The following is a 19,994-nucleotide window of genomic DNA, read 5'->3' as shown; positions in this document are numbered from 1 at the left end:
TACCACCGTCAACGCAAAATAGCTTTAAATGAAATATAAATAGCGGTTTTCAAAAGATAAGAGCGCGTGAAGCAATTTTTCCTCAAAATCCTGCGTGAGTCTGTGAGAAGGCGCGGTCCCTGCGCGCGGCCCCGGCGAGAGCGCGCGCGCCCGTTTCGCTGTCTGTTGCCCGCAGCGCCAAATCCCTTATATTCCAAATATACATTTTAAACCCGTTTACCACATTTTCTCCAGCGAGTTTTGCCGTGACTAATAGTGCACACTTAGAAGTGTCATTTCTACCGATGCAAAACACGCTTAATCTACTGTTACACGTTCCTGAGCGCGACAATATCCTTTATTTTCCATCAATTCACACGGTTGGCAGCGTGGTAGTGGCGTGGTGGAAGTCAGTCGCTTTTTGTAATTTTTGTATCCCATCGGTATGTTGCTAATTAACAGCTTATTACTAATTAATTAGTAACTGTTTTTTGCATTTTCTGATAGTCCTGACTGTAACGATAGACTACTGTTCCCAGAATGCATTGCATCTAGGTTGTTGGAACTTCCAGTTATTGGTATTAAACGTGCTTCTAGACGTAACACACTCGTGTCCCGAGTCTTCTTCACACACTGACTGAGTAGTTATAGTTCAAAGCTAAAGTTGCCTTGTGATTGTGAGAGATTAGAACTGACTGATGAAAGGACTGAACAGTGAATACTAATACTGATTTGATGCTTTTAACTGTAACAAATACTACTTAAAATGTGTCACATAATCTTCAAATCTTGTGTCAAATTATAACAAAAGAAAAATAATACAATGCAATATTTGTTCAAACTCAGACTCCTTGGCCTTGGATCATTTTCTGCGAAGAACATATATCAGAACAAATTGGGACTTGTGAACCATCGGACCAGAGGGTTTGGATAATGTCCGGGGTACAAGATATCCGAAAGACTCTGTGATTTAGGCATCAAATATGGATCTGAGTTGATTGATCGCAGCTTTTCTAAATATCAACCTCTGTGTAGCTCATCCAAGGAGTTTGTGGAATCTGAAAGCACTGGGGCCTCCATAATTTACATTTGAGATCACTTTCCACACTCTGATCAGTGCATAGGAAAGCAACACGGGACGGACAAGGGGCGGCAACGTATGTGATCACGTGGTTTTGTGACGTCGGTGAATGAGCTCTATTGGCAATGTGTTCAATGGGGCTCTAGGCTGACATGGTCACTACATGTGTTCAGATTGCGTTGTGTAAGCTGTGTTTTGCTACTAAAATTACCTGATTACTAATGAAATTCATAGGAATTCAAATAAATAAAAGTTTTTAAAAGAGCAAGTAGCACTTTAATTTATAAATGTGTGATGACAAAGTTAGAGGGCTAATATTAAACATATTTGATGTTTATAATTGGGACATAGTAAACATCTGTTGAGTATTTGACCATAAAATTGTTTTATTGGGTTAAAACCCCCAAATTACAGCGGGTCCAACAGACCCGGAACACCAGCTGAGTAACAAAACAATGAACACCATACAAGGGATAAGCAATAATCCAAGTAACCAAAACTCTTATACAACAGTGTATCGGCAGAAAGTTATTTTTTTCCATGTTTGTTCCATTCCAAGTTTTTAATGTATAGAGTTTTTGCTTTACATAATTAGATCAAGATTTATTTCATCCCACTGCAGAGACATTGGTGTATTTCACTGTATGTACATGTGCAGGTGGGTGGGGTGTCCTTACCCCAAGTGGAGGAGTTCAAGTATCTCGGGGTCTTGTTCACGAGTGAGGGAAGGATGGAGCGTGAGATCGACAGGCGGATCGGTGCAGCGGCTGCAGTGATGCAGCCGCTGCATCGGACTGTTGTGATGAAGAGGGAGCTGAGCCGAAAGGCAACGCTCTCGATTTACCGGTCGGTCTACGTTCCTACCCTCACCTATGGTCATGAGCTTTGGGTAGTGACCGAAAGAACAAGATTGAGGATACAAGCGGACGAAATGAGTTTCCTCTGCCGGGTGGCTGGGCGCTCCCTTAGAGATAAGGTGAGGAGCTCGGCCACACAGGGGGAGCTCGGAGTAGAGCCGCTGCTCCTCCACGTCGAGAGGAGCCAGCTGAGGTGGCTCGGGCATCTGTTCCGGATGCCTCCTGGGCGCCTCCCTGGGGAGATGTTTCAGGCATGTCCCACCGGGAAGAGGCCCTGGTGAAGACCCAGGACACGCTGGAGAGACTATGTCTCTCAGCTGGCCTGGGAACGCCTCGGGATCCCCCCGGAGGAGTTAGAGGAAGTGTCTGGGGAGAAGGAAGTCTGGGAGCCCCTGCTCTGACTGCTGCCCCCGCGACCCGGCCCCGGATAAAGCGGTAGAAGATGGATGGATGGATGGATGGTACATATATTCAGAACTATTAAAATAAAGTTAAGTTATAAGTCGACTACGAAGAAAAATACTTTTGGAGAAAGTTGTGAAAACATATAAACATTAACTCAGTTAAACTATTCTGATTGTGGTTTTAAACTACAACAAGAACAATAAATGCACTATTAAATATATTATTAGAGATATAGTAGACATAGAGCTGCACAAGGGGGGGTTGGACATATTTTAAACATGTCCACATGGAATAATGAGGAGCATGACATTTGAACTGCTAATGCAAGAATCCCAGGATGTTTTGTCGTTTGTCGTGGACGTTATACGACACAATTGAAACTAAATTCTCGGAGCACATCAATGCAGTATTAGTAGTATACTATACTGTAAATCAACAACAATTAGTACTTGGGCAAGATCCAAAGCTGAAAATCTTTGATTCGGTCAATTGATTGTTCCAAACGAACCAGTGAAGAAAAGTAGTACTTTTAAAATAAACCATATTGTTTTTGTTTAATTGCATGGGTTCGGTTTGAGATCTACTTTCTTTGTCAGAAATGCATTTGTATTATGGACGCAAGAGCTGGGTGTTTTCATGATCATATGTTAAAATAACCCAACCATCCATTTTCTTCCGCTTTATCCGGGGCAAGGTCGCGGAGGCATCAGTCTAAGCAGGGACTCCCAGACTTCCCTCTCCCCAGACACTTCTTCCAACAGGGGGATCCCGAGACGTTCCCAGGCGTGTCCTGGGTCTTCCCCGGGGCCTCTTCCCAGTTAAAATAACCCTTTAAATAAATTATTTGTGGCTGGCACGCTAAATTAATTATTATTTAAAAAGGGACAGTATGTAAGATTTAGATTTTAAAAAATCATAAATATTAACCTATGTATGGTAACCAATATTTGGCTTGCTGCCCAATAACAGATATTTGCACAGCAAGTTAAAGTATTTCAAGTATTATCAGTGTTTTGAATTACTATTTTGTACACTGCACAGAAAAGAAACATGTGAAATACATAAATGGGTTGGAGCGAGACCAAGTATATAAAATGATTAAATCCCACCCTCATAACTTCTAACACAAATTACAAATGCAAATGCAGTTTATCTGTCCTAAATAAAGTCTGCTGCAGAATAGAGTTTTCATGATGATCAATTATCAATAAAGACATATTACTTCTTGGTGATTTGAATGCATTTTTTTCCCCTTTTGTGTGAAGTACTTTGAATTGCCTTGTGTATGAAATGTGCTCTACAAATAAACTGGCCTTGCCTTACACAATTACAATCATTCATTTAATCTCTTTAGCAATTGAAAATTCTTCATTAGGCCCGAGCGCCACAAGCTGTGCATTAAACATTAATAATGGAATGAAAGATTCCCGTCCTGCTGGAGTAATCTGTGCTCTGTCCGTCATTTTGGTGATAAGTTTGTTTGATCTTGATCCTTTGATGGAGAAGTGTTTTTTTTTTTTTTGTCAAAAGGTGAAAGAACAAACATGACACTTTGTATTTCATATTGCTGGTGTACGGACAAACTACGTCACTAATCAGGTGATTCATTTGGGGCTGAACTCTTCACTGACTGATAAAAGCAGGGGCAAAGCTAGTCTCATCTCAGAGTTGAGTTCAGGCTGAATTCTGCTCTTTCCTGAGGTTTTTGATTCAACTCAAACAACAAAAATGGGTCTGGTCACCGTTTTTGCTGTTGCCTTTGCAGGTAGGAAAAAGTACCTTTTATTTGGTTAAATGTTGTCAAAGTGTGTTAAAGGTTAAAGTGTTGGGGAAAAACTAACGGTATCGTCAGGGCTGGCCCAGCCTATAAGCAAACCAATTTGAGCAGCAGTTGAGAGCCTCCAATCTGGCAACCTGATGGAACCAGGAGCACGACAGCGCCGTGGATCTAATCTAATATTAAAAACTAAAGGTGAAAAATGCTATGGAAGGAAAACAAGTGTAACCGAGCGGGAAAAGTACCTTTTAAAATACTATTTAAAACCAATAGTGTTGCCGGTGGTCAAAGGAGAGGCAGAGACAGTGTGAAGTTTAACAATTTAATGGGGTTTTAAAACAGTTTAATAAATCTACAAGGCTAAAATAATATTTAAAACACCATCACTCTGCTAAAAGCAACAGTGGCTGGTGCGCGCGCACGCGATGCGGGGGGGGCAATAGAAGATGCGGGGGGCAATAGAAGATGCGGAGGCCAATAGAAGATGCAGGGGGCAATAGAAGATGCGGGGGGGGCAATAGAAGATGCGGGGGGGCAATAGAAGATGCGGGGGGGGGGGCAATAGAAGATGCGGGGGGCAATAGAAGATGCGGGGGGGGCAATAGAAGATGCGGGGGGGCAATAGAAGATGCGGGGGGGGGGGCAATAGAAGATGCGGGGGGCAATAGAAGATGCGGAGGGCAATAGAAGATGCGGAGGGCAATAGAAGATGCAGGGGGCAATAGAAGATGCAGGGGGCAATAGAAGATGCGGGGGGGGGCAATAGAAGATGCGGGGGGGGCAATAGAAGATGCGGAGGCCAATAGAAGATGCGGAGGCCAATAGAAGATGCGGGAGGGGGCAATAGAAGATGCGGGGGGGCAATAGAAGATGCGGGGGGGGCAATAGAAGATGCAGGGGGGCAATAGAAGATGCGGGGGGCAATAAAAGATGCGGGGGGCAATAGAAGATGCGGGGGGGGGGGCAATAGAAGATGCGGGGGGCAATAGAAGATGCGGGGGGCAATAGAAGAAGATGCGAGATCTCACCTGGCTCCGTGCAATTCACACACACCAATTAAACTTTAAGGACAACTAAAACATGCCAAAAGTGAGGACGTGCACAAAATAGCACGACATACGAGGGTGATGGGGCCGAAGTGACAGTCCGAACACCGGACGAGAGACCACGCTCAGGCCAGACACCGCGCTGCAGCAGAAGAGACACAAGCAATGAGTTAAAGACCGGCAGTAAAACCCCAATATTATAAAAACTGTGTGAACCAAAATAAAACGCCAAACATAAAACAGCAGCCTGCACGCAGAGCACTATGGCTCCAGCAGCAGCAGCAGCAGCAGCAGCTGCAGCAGCAGCAGCAGCAGCAGCAGCAGCAGCAGCTGCAGCAGCAGCAGCAGCAGCAGCAGCAGCAGCAGCAGCAGCTCTCTCCCTCTCCCTCCCTCTCCCCCCTCCCTCTCCCCTCCCTCCCTCTCCCCCCTCCCTCTCCCCTCCCTCCCTCTCTCCCCCCTCCCTCTCCCCTCCCTCCCTCTCTCCCCCCCTCCCTCTCCCCTCTCTCTCTCCCCCTTCCTCTCTCTCCCCTCCCTCCCTCTTTCTCTCTCCCTCCCCCCTCTCTCTCCCTCTCCCTCCCACTCTCCTCCTCCCTCTCCCCTCTCTCTCCCTCTCTCTCTCTCTCTCCCTCTCCCCCCTCCCTCTCCCCCCTCCCTCTCCCCTCCCTCCCTCTCTCCCCCCTCCCTCTCCCCTCTCTCCCTCTCTCCCTCCCCTCTCTCTCTCTCCCCCTTCCTCTCTCTCCCCTCCCTCCCTCTTTCTCTCTCCCTCCCCCCTCTCTCTCCCTCTCCCTCCCACTCTCCTCCTCCCTCTCCCCTCTCTCTCTCTCTCTCTCTCTCTCCATCTTTCTCTCTCTCCTCCCTCTCTCTCTCCCTCTCTCTGATTGCTGGATGTGGATCTTCACTTCTCGTTCTGTTCATTCTCTGTGGGAATTAACATTTTTGCAATGTGTAGTTTTATCAGTGTTAATTGTTAATCAATCAATGCTTATGCCATTTGTTTAATTTAATGTAACTTGTTTTGTCACTTTGGCAAGAAGGATCAGTGAGGAGCAGTAAAAGATAAATTAGTGAGGATAACTATGACTTTTACATTTTCAGTTAAACAAAGAATGTACATTTTAACTTGTATCACTGTCATATTTGTAGTTCTGCTGATGTTTGGTCAGTTTGTACTTGACCTTTGTGTTATGTTGTGATGAGAGAATGCTATTGCAGTCCATTCCTCCATGTTAAGTGGTGATGGCTTTAATTGTCTAATAACAGCATTAGTTATTTGTGGCTCATAGTTCGTTATGCTATTTAATAAAATTATGTTTTACATTTATTTTGTTAAGAACACAATTTGACCATCATTATTTTTCATAGCCAATATTGTATTGAGTAATTAAGTACATTAATGTAATAATAACTGGCTTTAGTCACTTTGGCACAGTTTCATTAGATCATAATTTTATAGCATTATAACCTCAACATTTTACTCTTACTTTAGCCGGCTGGACCACATTCGAAAACACCAGAAAACACGAAAAAGGTGTCATGGAATCAGACAATACACCGATGCTATTCCGTAACACATCGAGAACACAATTCAACTTAGAATATGAAACGACACAGAAATATCAGACATTTGTATGGCAAGCTTGGGAGAAAACGCCGGGCTGTGTCAGCCAGGCCGTTGTAAGGAGCCTGGCTGACCCTCCTGCGTCTCACCCCGTTTTTTCCCATGCTGGTTGGTTTCATTAGATATTCTGGAATAGGCGGGTCACATTTCACATTGGTCAGCCTCACATCAAGGCACTTGTTTTACAGCTGGTATTTTTCCTAGAGATCAAGCCTTGGGTAAACATTACCCAAACTCCTCTGGGCTGTCACACCCCCTAGGGTAAACATCCTTTGGCCCATCTTTACGACCCCTTCACAAATGCAGTTTGTCACATACCCGTTCTTCTCTTAGACTAATGATGCAGATAAAATATCACTATTATGCAGATAAAATACATCACAGAAATATAATCATATATTCACATTTTATCACAAAAGGTCTGAACATTTTGTAATTTTAAAATGTAACAACATCTCTGAGAGGTGTGTTATTTGTACAGGGAGTAGAGATGATGTCAGCGGAATACCAAGTTGCATTGTGGGATTTGGGTCATCAATATTTGAGCTTGTGATGTGCTGAGAATAAGATGGCAAACGGAGGCGTTTGTTTGCGTTGAAGAAAGTTCCTAAATGTGAATTGTTCACTGACAATGGCAATAAACCTGATTCTCATGACGTGGTGAGGGGCCCCCAAAGAAAATGTTGCTTAGGGCCCCTGAAGGCTTGGGCCAGCCCCGGGTATATTAAAAGACAAAACAAAGAATTGTATGACAACAAGCAGTTTGTCTTAATATGTTAAAGGGAATAAAATGTTAACAGTTAGTTTATGAATCTGATGTAACATGTTTTTGTGTTTAATTATGATTCCAGGTGTAGTGTCAGGAGCTGGTGTGTTGCCTGATTCTGTGGAAGCAGCTGTCGGAGACACAGTCATGTTCACCCCATCACTGCCTCCAACACAAACACCTTTTAGACAAATAGACTGGGATGTTAACACTCATGATAATATAGTCTTGTCAAGTCGTGGTGGTGTCATCATTTATCCAGAGTATAAAGGGAGAGTCACCCTGACACACTACTGGATCTCTGGAGCTCAGGAACGTGACTCTTGCTGACGCTGGAGAGTACAGAGTTGAAATTAAACAGGAAGAACCAAGAGGAACATTAACTGGGAACACTAGACTGATCGTTTATGGTACTTTTTATATTATTATCTAAATGTATTCATGTAAAACTACACACTCATATAAGAACCTTATATGAAACATAAACATTAAAATGATTTTTAATTAAATGTAATCTGTATTTTAGTCTGTATATTTGTATTCTGTATATTCTGTATATGTTTATCTGTATATTATTCTTACACCATCTTTAGGTTAATGATTGTTTTGTGAAAAATAAGAACATTATAGAACAGTAATCTATATAAAATCTTCAATCCCAAATCCACCTCACTGGGGCCCTAATTTAGAGGCTGAGCCCTGTAGGTTGGGAGTCACTGCTCAAGGTGAAAGTGGGTTGTCACAGGCTTATATGATGCCATGGCATTCATTCTCTTTTTGTATGTTTATTAAATTACTTTGTCTCTCCTCCCACAGAGCGAGTGACAGTCACAGTCAGCAGCTCAGACTTGGTGGAGTTCATCAGTTCTGTGACTCTCTCGTGCTCTGCCTTTGGCTCCTCTCTGTCTTTCCTTTGGTTAAACGGCAGTGATGAAGTCACAGCCAGTGACAGAGTGAGTCTCACTGATGGAGGTGCAACTCTCACTATATCCACTGTGAGGTGCTCTGACCAGGGACCATTCAGATGTCAAGTGTCTAATCCTGTCAGTAACAGCAGCAGTGAAACTGCAGAACTCTCCATCAGCTGTGAGTGAATGATGTCTACTGTTAATCACATTCACGACTCTCCACATTTAACTTGATTCAATGTTTTCTTCCTTCAGACGGACCTGACGATGTCATTTTGGAGACGTCTCCACAAATCGATGACTGTGAGGAAGGCTCAGACGTCCTTCTGTCCTGCTCAGCTGACTCCAGACCTGCAGCTCACTTTCAATGGCTTTTTAATGGAGAGCTGTTGTCTTTTACTGGAGCACAGTTAGAACTGGTGAAGATCCAGATGAACCAGAGTGGAAACTACAGCTGTCAGGCTTTCAACAGCAAAACTCTCAGATACACAACTTCTGAGCCTGGACTCATCTCTGTGTTGGGTAAAAGCAGTGTCTTTTATCCATAAGATTTGTTTGTTGAACGTATCTTCGTAAATTGCCTTTTTGTCATGACCTTTAAACTCAGTTATTTTGTTCTCTTCAGACACCACCACCTCTGACAGCGCCTGTGACACTGGATGCATCGTTGGAATAGTATGTGGATGTATTGTGCTCGCTCTGGTCATGTTTGGCGGAGGGATCTACTTTCTCAGGAAAAAGTGAGTGAAAATCTTCATGTGTAATTCTGTGTTGTGTTGAATCCATTCAGATCGTTCAGTCAAACGTATCCAGTTATTACACTATGCATATAACTGAGTGACTTCATGCTTATTCTCTCCCTAAAATAGAAATCTGGAGAACCAGAGAAATATTCAAATAGGTAAAAGCAAATACAGAGGTTTAACCACAGTAACAGATCACTACCTCACCTAATATGTATTCTTTATTACTTTAAAGATCTTATCGAAATGGACATCTTTGCGTATTAACAAGATCAGGTAAAATATCCATAATATTGCCATGAAGATTATTAATATAAATACAAGTCATAGAATGATTTATTTTTTAAAATGTATTTCTAGTACTAAAGAGTACAGTGTATTATTATGATATATATACAGACAATAATATTAATTGCACTGAATGGAAATAGTATTTTTGAGAGTGAGTAGATCCTGTACAGTAAATACAATTAGTATTTATGAGTAGTTCGACAGGAACTGAGTACTCTGAGATGCGCCGTAAATGACTCAAGATTTGTCTTTTTTCAGCACAATGATGTTCCTCCAACAGCAGAAACTGGACTTTAGTTTGAAGATGGTTAATAACGGATGATCTGACGAGCAGTGGCTTTCAGTTTCTCATGCACTATAAACGCTCGCCTTGTATATCAATATATATTCATAATTAGCCACAACATGATGCCAATTATAGTCATTTAATTTTACTTTGTTCAGAGATATTTTATGTACGTATCATGCCGTTCAGTTTTCATTGATGTTTTGTTGTTTGTGTTGCACCGAATCACCAGGACAAGTTCCTATGTCTGTAAATGTTGTTTATCGACAAATGGCAATGAACCCTTTTCTGATTCTGATTCTGATGGAATTTGATTACGTCTTGGAATTGGTGCTTGTGGATTTATGATTTTGTTTCTGCCGCTCTCACTCCAGCTTGTTCTGGTTTTAAAGTGAATAAGGCTTGTTTGAAAATGTTTTATTCTCAAATAAATCATTTTACACATTTTCTTGTATGTTTTTTAAAGCAGGTTATTTATCTCAGGAAACCGCTCATCATTTATTTTCAAGTACAAATACAACATTATGAATGTTAATTTAATGTTAATAGGTTTTGTAATAAGTTTAAAAATGCATTCAATCGAATAATTATTTTGCAAAGAAAATATATATGTTTTACCTTAAGCCAGGGGTGTCCAAATTGTTTTCACTGGGGGCCGCGTTTTGAAACTTATACGGAGCAGAGGGCCGCAAACAACCCTACTATGTCAAACTTGTCGAATGAAATTTTTCATTTGACATAGTTTGGATGAGCCTCCACACCTTTAGTAAGACTTGTAACATTATTATTAGGTCGGTTTAACATCATAAAGCTTGAATTTTTCCAATTTTACAGTAAAATGCACTACTTTTTGTTGTTTGGACCAACTTAGTAGGAAGCCGGAGGGACAACGAAAATTGGTTTGAGGGCCGCATTTGGCCCCCGGGCCGTAAATTGGACATGCCTGCCTTAACCAAATGTGAAATGTCTAGTATTGGATGATTTTATTGTGTAAAATTGATCTGTTGGCACCTCAGTTTATATTATAAACTGAGGTGCCAACAGATCAATTTCCTGCAAACAAAACAAGTTTAGATTACAGTTGTAGCACTAATTTAATTCAGTGCATTTGACTTTCTTATCAAAGTTATCTGCGAACTACATTTCTAAGATGTCCAACAATCTATTCTACACCATTCTATATGTTTAGACCATTTCTTATATTTTAGAGAACAGCTCTTCCTCTCTGAGTGTGGGCTGTTGACTAACTTAGTCCAGACAATAAAGTTATCTTTAATTATTTATGGCAAACCATTTTAGTCACAGTATTTAGTATATAGAGAATAGAGTATTTTATGTAGTCACGCTCACAATGAGAGCCCAATGGAAGTGAATCATGAGCCACATTCTGCAGCCATCTATCCTGGCACTATTATGAACAAGTAATTCTTCTGTATCTACCTCTGTATCTACCTGCGTTGCACCAATGAAATTTCCCCATGTGGGACAATAAAGGAATATCTTATCTTATCTAATGACTCAGACCCACCAGAAGAGGTCAGTGTTCTGATGCTACATATGGCAATACCGGATCTAGAATATGATGAAGTCATATTACGAGTCATAGCCATTGAAATTATTCACAGTAATAATCCATAGGAATTGCACGATGTGCAAAGTGTCCAGTATATGTTTCTGTAATGATGAAGCTGGAGCATTGCAGCAGCTGAACAGCCGGTTCAATCCGCCTGGTGACTGAACTATCTAACCTTTCTCAGCCGCTGGGTAATGCCCGGTGAAGGCGATACTCAGTTCCACAGAGCCAGAAAACACACGCATCTCTATGTAAAACCTCGGACAGTGACTTCCGCTCAGCTTCTTGATTGCTCGTTGTAAAATATCGAGCCCAAGATCTCAGACATGAGGCTCTGACTCACAGCCAGACCATGGACAGGCTGAGAAATAGATTTTCAAAGTTAGGGGCCAGGGGGGCCCCCTATCTAAAAAAGTTAGGGGCCCCCCAGCAATTTCAGGGGACCTAAAGCGCGCGCGGCATCGCGGCGTCATAAGAACAAGATAAATTTGTTGTTTTAAACCTCGTTATTAGCATGTAAAACATTTTAAAGTACTTTTATCTTTTATTTGATATGAAGGAAGAGCACAAATACTGAATTCCTATAAACCAGAGATCATGATCTTTCAATACTGTTTAATTTAATATAATAATGTTTCTTAGATACAAAATAAATACTGTTTACAGCATTTGACACAAGGAGATCTTGTGGAATATATAAAATCACAGCCTACAAAATAAACTACTAACATATAAACACTCTCCTTGAACCGACACCTTAACGTGGTGGAGGGGTTTGAGTGCCCGAATGATCCCAGGAGCTATGTTGTCCTGGTGGCCGGGTCTTTCCCCGGGGCCAGAGAGCGACGTGGACCCACCACCCGCAGGAGGATCCATAAGGGGCCGGTGTAAAGAGATCTGGGCGGCAGTCGACGGCAGGGGCCTCGGCGACCAGATGTCCAGACACAGAGACTAACTCTGGGGACATGGAATGTCACCTCGCTGGGGGGGAAAGAGCCTGAGCTTGTGCGGGAGGTTGAGCGATACGACTAGATATAGTCGGCCTCACCTCCACGCACAGTTTGGGCTCTGGAACCCATCTCCTCAAGAGGGGCTGGACGCTCCACTTCTCAGTTGTTGCCCGCGGAAAGAGGCGGCGGGCTGGTGTGGGCTTGCTTATAGCCCCTCCGCTCAGCCGCCACGTGTTGGAGTTCACCCCGGTGAACGAGAGAGTCGCGTCCCTCCGCCTTCGGGTGGGGGACAGGTCTCTCACTGTTGTGGCGGCCTATGGGCCGAACAGCAGAGTGCAGAGTACCCGGCCTTCTTGGAGCCTTGGGAGGAGTACTGGACAGTGCACCGACCAGGGACTCCGTTGTTCTACTGGGGGACTTCAACGCCCACGTGGGCAATGACAGTGACACCTGGAGAGGGGTGATCGGGAAGAACGGCTTCCCCGATCTGAACCCGAGCGGTGTTCAGTTATTGGACTTCTGTGCTAGCCACGGATTGTCCATAACGAACACCATGTTCAAGCACAAGGGTGTCCATCAGTGCACGTGGCACCAGGACACCCTAGGCCGGAGGTCAATGATCGACTTTGTTGTCGTGTCATCAGACCTCCGGCCGCGTGTCTTGGACACTCGGGTGAAGAGAGGGGCAGAGTTGTCAACGGATCATCACCATGAGTTGAGTTGGATCCGCTGGCGAGGGAGGAAGCCGGACAGACTTGGCAGACCCAAGCGCATTGTGAGGGTCTGTTGGGAACATCTTGCGGAGCCCTCTGTCAGTAGGGTATTCAACTCGCACCTCCGGGAGAGCTTCTCCCATATCCCGGGGGAGGCTGGGGACATTGAGTCTGAGTGGACCATGTTCTCCGCCTCCATTGTTGATGCGGCTGCTCGGAGCTGTGGTCGCAAGGTCTCCGGTGCCTGTCGTGGCGGCAACCCCTGAACCCGGTGGTGGACACTGGAAGTAAGGGATGCCGTCAGACTGAAGAAGCAGGCCTATCGGGCCACTCTGGCTTGTAGGTCTCCTGAGGTCATCGACAGGTATCGGCAGGCCAAGCGAGCCGCAGCTCGTGCTGTCGCAGAGGCAAAAACCCGGGCCTGGGAGGAGTTCGGGGAGGCCATGGAGGAGGACTATCGGTCGGTCCCAAAGAAATTCTGGCAAACCGTCCGCCGCCTCAGGAGAGGGAAGCAGTGCTTCACAGACACCGTTTACAGTGCGGGGGGAGACCTGCTGACCTCGACTGGGGATGTCGTCGGACGGTGGAAGGAATACTTTGAGGACTTCCTTAATCCCTCAATCACGTCTTCCGAAGAGGAAGCAGAGACCGGGGACTCAGGGGCTGGCTCGCCCATCACCCAAGCTGAAGTCACTGAGGTTGTTGGCAAACTCCTCGGTGGCAGGGCTCCGGGGGTGGATGAGATCCGCCCTGAGTACCTAAAGTCTCTGGATGTTGTAGGACAGTCTTGGCTGACACGTCTACATCGCGTGGCGGTCGGGGACCGTGCCTCTGGACTGGCAGACCGGGATGGTGGTCCCTCTGTTCAAGAAAGGGGACCGGAGGGTGTGCTCCAACTACAGAGGGATCACACTCCTAAGGTCTATTCCAAGGTACTGGAGAGGAGAATCCGACCGATAGTCGAACCTCGGATTCAGGAGGAGCAGAGTGGTTTTCGTCCTGGTCGTGGAACACTGGACGAGCTCTATACTCTCCATCGGGTGCTCGAGGGTTCATGGGAGTTTGCCCAACCAGTCCACTTGTGCTTTGTGGATCTGGAGAAGGCTTTCGACCGTGTCCCTCGGGGTGTCCTTTGGGGGGTGCTCCGGGAGTACGGGGTCCGGGGCCCTTTGCTCAGGGCTGTCCGGTCCCTGTATGATCGGAGCAGGAGCTGTGTTCGCATTGCCGGCAGTAAGTCAGACCTGCTCATCTCTGCTGTTTGCAGACGATGTTGTCCTGATGGCTCCATCAAACCCGGACCTGCAACATACACTGGGACGGTTTGCAGCCGAGTGTGAAGCGGCTGGGATGAGAATCAGCACCTCCAAATCTGAGGCCATGGATCTCGACCGGAAAAAGGTGTCTTGCCCTCTCCGGGTGGGTGGGGAGTCCTTGCCCCAAGTGAAGGAGTTCAAGTATCTCGGGGTCTTGTTCACGAGTGAGGGAAGGATGGAACGTGAGATTAACAGGCGGATCGGTGCAGCGGCTGCAGTGATACAGTCGCTGCATCGGACTGTTGTGGTAAAGAAGGAGGAGGAGTCGAAAGGCAAAACTCTCGATTTACCGGTTGGTCTACGTTCCTACCCTCACCTATGGTCAGGAGCTTTGAAAGAACAAGATTGCGGAAAACAAACGGACGAAATGAGTTTCCTCCGCCGGGTGGCTGGGCGCTCCCTTAGAGATAAGGTGAGGAGCTCGGCCACACGGGGGGAGCTCGGAGTAGAGCCGCTGCTCCTCCACGTCGAGAGGAGCCAGCTAAGGTGGCTCGGGCATCTGTTCCGGATGCCTCCTGGACGCCTCCCTGGGGAAATGCTCCGGGCATGTCCCACCGGGAAGAGGCCCCGGGGAAGACCCAGGACACGCTGGAGAGACTATGTCTCTCGGCTGGCCTGGGAACGCCTCGGGATCCCCCCGGAGGAGTTAGAGGACGTGTCTGGGGAGAAGGAAGTCTGGGAGTCCCTGGTTAGACTGCTGCCCCCGCGACCCGGCCCCTGATGAGCGGAAGAATATGGTTGGATGGATTGAACTTTAAAAAGACTGAATTGCGGACTGAGTAGATTGACGCCCGCCAACCTAGATATCACTTTTGGCGCAAAATTAGACCGGGCATTTCCGAGTACACCCGAACGCGACCAATCAGATGCCCGCTTTCATCGAAATTAGATCACGGACACCGCTCGGGCCAATGAGAAGCGAGAATACTGCGAAGTGGCATGTCTGCCAAAACGAAACTTAAGCAATGAAAATGCCCCAAATATGGCCAAATTACTAGTTAAATCTTGATTTTGTTAAGGGAATTTTGATACAGGGGCACGGCGGGCCCCCTCCTAATTCAAACCCCGGGCCCGCCGGCAATTTGAGTGCTTACGGGCCCCGGGCCCCCGTCTATTTCACAGCCTGATGGATCTATTATATTATACATATATATATTATATATATATTATGGATAGGGCAGATACCTCATAAGGACCGGTACGTTCACAAGATTATTTTTCAGGGGCCGGTTGAAGGGGGAAGAGCCTGTCACAACAGTGTAAAATGTGTACAAGCCCTTCTATAACTTTTTTAATGCCTTATTACTTATGTTTGGTGTTTATTAGACTCATTGGCTCTATATGTTCATGGTAAAACATGTATAGAATATAGGGACAATGTTTTATAGTCTGTCGCTAAGACTATAAAACATTTGCCCCTGGGGACCGGTAGGAGATTGCCCTCGGCCCGGTTTTGGGTCCCGGGCCGGTGGTTGGGGACCCCTGGGATAGGCTATCGGCAGCATGTCGCAGACGCCCCCAGTGGCCAGTCCATTGGTACTGCAGCCCAAAAAATCGCATAGCCCAGAAAGCGGTTTACCATAGAGCGCAGTGTAATGAAAAACTGCTCGTGTTCGGCTGACAGGGACCTGGCGCTTTCAGAAATGTCAGATATAGCGGCAATTCTTACCTATTTTTGGGTCAATTACTTTTTCTCCGTTTAAAATTCTTCAGTTGTCTTTAAAACGCATTTTAAGCTGTTAGCTTCTGCTACATTCTAGCGCGCCGCTCTAACCAAGTGCGTGCAAGTGCCGTGAACGAGCAGAAGTTCCATGAATCCATGATAAAAGAATAGATCATCAAACTAACGACCACCACTGATCTGAGAGCCGTGAATCTACTACTCAGAAGCGTTGTCTTGAAATGTTTATGCCTGAAAAACTAAAGAACGTAAGAAATGCTATGGAAGGAAATCTAGGTAATGGAATGTTTTGCCAGGTAAAAAATAATCAATGTTACGTTTCGTGTCCATCATGTTGCCTGTATTACACATCCGAGTAGCAAATACTGACTTAATAATGACTTTCAGCATGTTTTGCATGTAGATGGATAAACATGTCATCTGAATACATTTGACAGAATGATAGGCATTTGGCAGATAAAAAATCAGTAATTTAATAAATCAATATAAGATAATACATTCCATGTATGTTTTATTTGTGATACACCACAAAACACTGAATAATAACAGTAAAATACTGACTGATAAGAGCCATGACAATAGATTTTGGTAAATACATCAGGTACATCTGCACATCAGGTTCTGTGCCAGGTGCGTAGGAGAAAGGCGTACGTGACGCTAACTGTAATAGGGAAAGAAATCCCACACACTGTCTTACTTGCAAATACAAATTTATCAGTAATAAATAATAATAATAATAATAATAATAATAATAATATTATATAATATAATAATAAATTGAGCGCAAATTGCTCGCCCACTTCCAAACCCTCACTAACGCATTCCTCCACTCACGCACTCCCCGTGCATACTAATTAGTAGTAGGAAAATGGAACATTATCGTTGTAAATGGGCGAAGCCCGTGCAAAAGTGCGCACTAAACGTGCACTTTACATGGGGATGACGACCGCGAAGTGCGCTTGTCATCCCTAGCGGTAGTCATCAGAGACCAAAGCCGCACATTTTGCCAAGAATTCAAAATAAAATTGCTTTTTGAATGGTAAAACAAAGGGGAGAAGATGTAACAGCGTCACAGATTCAGCAGTAGGTGTAATAAAAGGACAATTGGGGCGCGTTAGCGCCCTCTCCTCTTGCGGCGTGGTGGCGGCGTGTCGAGGGCTGATCATTGCCGCTTGCGGCTATATTTGTCTGTTGTTTTCATGTTCTTCCCATGTCAGCTTTTGTCAGAATTTTTCCATATCAACCTAAAACCTATAACTACTCATAGGCATTATTTTGGCCCGTACGCTTTGATGAACAGGGCAGTATACATGAAATAGGGGAGAAGAGCAGACAGGACAATCATCAAATTGAAGAGCCGGTAATTTGGTCTCACAACGGTGAGACTGGCTGCACGAAGCCTGGCATATGTGCTGCTGCGTAGACCACTCAGCCACCAGGCGAAACAAATAGTAGCCATAGTATTCTCAAGGCAAACCTAACTCAAGTTCAGGTCTGTGTGGAGACGGGTCACCGGGCGCTGCAGCTGTCCCTGCCCCTAGAAGGCCGAAGAAGAATGGGTCAAATGCTGGTGACTATTTACCAGGGAAGAACTAGTTATGAGTATCTATCTATAGTATACAGAGTAATACACAACTAAAGTGTAAAACCAGCTCGGATCCACTGATGCATTAGTCTTGTTCTATAAACTTTAAGAAGCTTCAAGCGCAACAGAAATCTAATCCATTACTATAATACTTTATTTGTAACAAGCTTTGAAAACTCCCATTAATCATGACTGAGTGCATTCATCAAGCGTGGATTTATTCAATACTCCCAATTTGAAACTCATGGCTGATTACCAAAATGTAATTTGGAAGCTTATTTTGATACAGTGCACACAAAAGCACAGCTTTTCACAGCTCTATGGATGCTGATTTTGATGATGTGTCAAAGGAGGTTGAGATAAGGCCAAGATAAAGGAAAGAAACAGAGCATCCCTGACAAAAAGACATGTATATACTCCCTGAGTGCAGTGTGAGCAGTACAGGATGCTGTCTGCCTCTGCGCCTTGCAGCCACGTTGGCCTTATTAACTTTGAGGTGACGTTTCGCTGGAGAGTGCGTTGAGGTAAAGGTAATGCTCATTACTTCTTGCCTTCAACTTCCAAACTTTGCGTTGTATCACAAACCTGCCCTTGGCTTGTGCTGTTCCATGTCGTTTCTTTTGCACCATAGGATTAGAACTGAACCCTCTCTGTATCTCTCCACCTGTAGAGACATATATTTATGGTCTCAGGTTGCACACTGCGAAGAGAATTGAGATTTACGGGTCAATGAATATGTACAGCCCCAGTGTGAGACCCAACAGAGATATTGGATAGTTTTTGCTGCAATGTTGTCTCTGGAAAAAAATATGAACGGTTGAAGGTGGTAGGGCACAGTGGTCAGCACTCATAGCCAAAGGTTTTTGGAGTGTGTAGAGATGTTAGTTTTGCCATCGATTCCAATTGGGAGGAGTGAATCCATCCCTTTAAAAGCCAATTCCTGTAACTTTGGTGAGGTTTAGTGCACCCTGGTTAGTGTCTGAAACAACAGACACCCTGCTCTCTTATAAAGACCTATATTTTATTTAGAGGCCCATAGAGGGGTAAAACACAACAGGCCTTAATATATTACTTCCAAAGTAAGTCCCTCTTCTGGCTGTCCTGCACAGCCATAGGCCCTTGTATCTCACCCACTAAATTAGAGAATGTCCCATTTTTTCATTGATGCCACATGAATTATAAAAAGTGAGATTATTTTTCCCCTCGCAAAGAAATCAAGACTTTTTGGTTGTATTGGCAGTAAGTGCTGTAATATTAATTTATTCAAACATTTTCTAAAGCTTGTTCCCATTAGGGGTCGCGGTTGACTGGAGCCTATCCCAGTGACTTTGGGCCTTAGGCGGGGTACACCCTGGACAAGGACCAGCTCATTGCAGGGTTAACACAGAGAAATAGACACACAGACAGCCATTCACTCTCACATTCATTCACAAGGGACAATTTACCTAAAACCGTTATCTCCGGGTTCTCTGCTTCATCCCACCAACGTGGGATGAAGCAGAGAACCCGGAGATAACGGTTACACAGTTACTCCCATGTAATAGTGCTGTAATATGTTGGTACCTAACCTGCTAATATCTCTGTGCATTACAATTGATAGCAATTAAAAATCAAATGGTATTGTTATTACATTCAACAACGTGTCTTTTGTTCTCTACAATTTGAGATGGAGATGGTCACCCTACTCCAAAGGTATTGGACAGAAATATGAGACCCATAGGCCTTCAGCCGGCTAAGAGGAAAACTGGTGCACCTTGAGACGAATGAAACATTTAGGCTGAAGCTCACAAGTAGTGAGTCACAAGTTGTTTTTGCTTATAGTGTAGCCAATAAGAAGAAAAGGATAGGCTGGCCAACTGTAGAAACCTCAGTGCAGTCTTCTAAAATCCTAATAATAACTCATGTCTAACAAATCCTGATCATGTCACATTTAAACTGATTTAATGGTTGTTTGGATTCTGGTCAGTGTGCAAATGAGTTTCCCAAACCCCTTTGTGCACTGTAAATAGTATAATACAATAAGAGCCTCCTTGAAAATGTGATTGTCATGATTTTTTTAAATCCCGATAAAGATCTTAAGTAGGCCTCTAATAATCTCCAATAAGCCATAACCTACTCGTCCTACCCTTGCAACTAGTCCAGACAATGTGAAATTCATTTATTCCATTGGTTGGCGTGACCATAGAAGCCCCTGTGTTGTTAACACGCCATACGCTCCCTCCGCCGTCCATCAAGTCCGTCTTTCACTTTTCTCCAACGGTAACACATCTCTGCTCTGATTCGTTCTTTTAGCCGTCAGTCAAAACCTTGCTGCTTTTCCATTGGTTTTCTCCTGACGCTGCGTACCTGTCCCGTTGTGAGAGGCTGACGGCACTTCCTGGTTGGACCCTTGTCCCACCCCCTCATCCAGTTCCAAGGAAGG

General features: G+C 44.6%; 1 protein-coding gene across 1 annotated transcript; it reads left to right on the top strand.

Moving 5' to 3' along the window:
* The first annotated feature begins 4,050 nt into the window (after positions 1 to 4,050).
* On the top strand, positions 4,051 to 9,793 carry LOC140374099 (cell adhesion molecule CEACAM1-like). The gene is made up of 5 exons (XM_072460883.1): positions 4,051 to 4,087; positions 8,346 to 8,615; positions 8,693 to 8,968; positions 9,063 to 9,177; positions 9,730 to 9,793. Exons 1-5 carry the CDS (start codon positions 4,051 to 4,053, stop codon positions 9,791 to 9,793), a joined length of 762 nt encoding a protein of 253 aa, XP_072316984.1.
* The last annotated feature ends 10,201 nt before the right edge of the window (positions 9,794 to 19,994 follow it).

Source organism: Eucyclogobius newberryi, unplaced genomic scaffold (genome assembly GCF_026437365.1).
Source record: "Eucyclogobius newberryi isolate DKJ021-1_F unplaced genomic scaffold, fEucNew1.0.hap1 SCAF_3, whole genome shotgun sequence".
NCBI classification, from domain to species: domain Eukaryota; kingdom Metazoa; phylum Chordata; class Actinopteri; order Gobiiformes; family Gobiidae; genus Eucyclogobius; species Eucyclogobius newberryi.
Note: the sequence above shows the minus strand (reverse complement) of the source record. Positions and strands in the feature narration are given on the sequence as shown.

Coding starts and splice junctions, on each gene's coding strand:
- LOC140374099 (XM_072460883.1), top strand. CDS start 4,051: ATGGGTCTGGTCACCGTTTTTGCTGTTGCCTTTGCAG. Junction 8,616..8,692: donor TGCAGAACTCTCCATCAGCT/GTGAGTGAATGA, acceptor TTCTTCCTTCAG/ACGGACCTGACGATGTCATT. Junction 8,969..9,062: donor CTCTGTGTTGGGTAAAAGCA/GTGTCTTTTATC, acceptor TGTTCTCTTCAG/ACACCACCACCTCTGACAGC.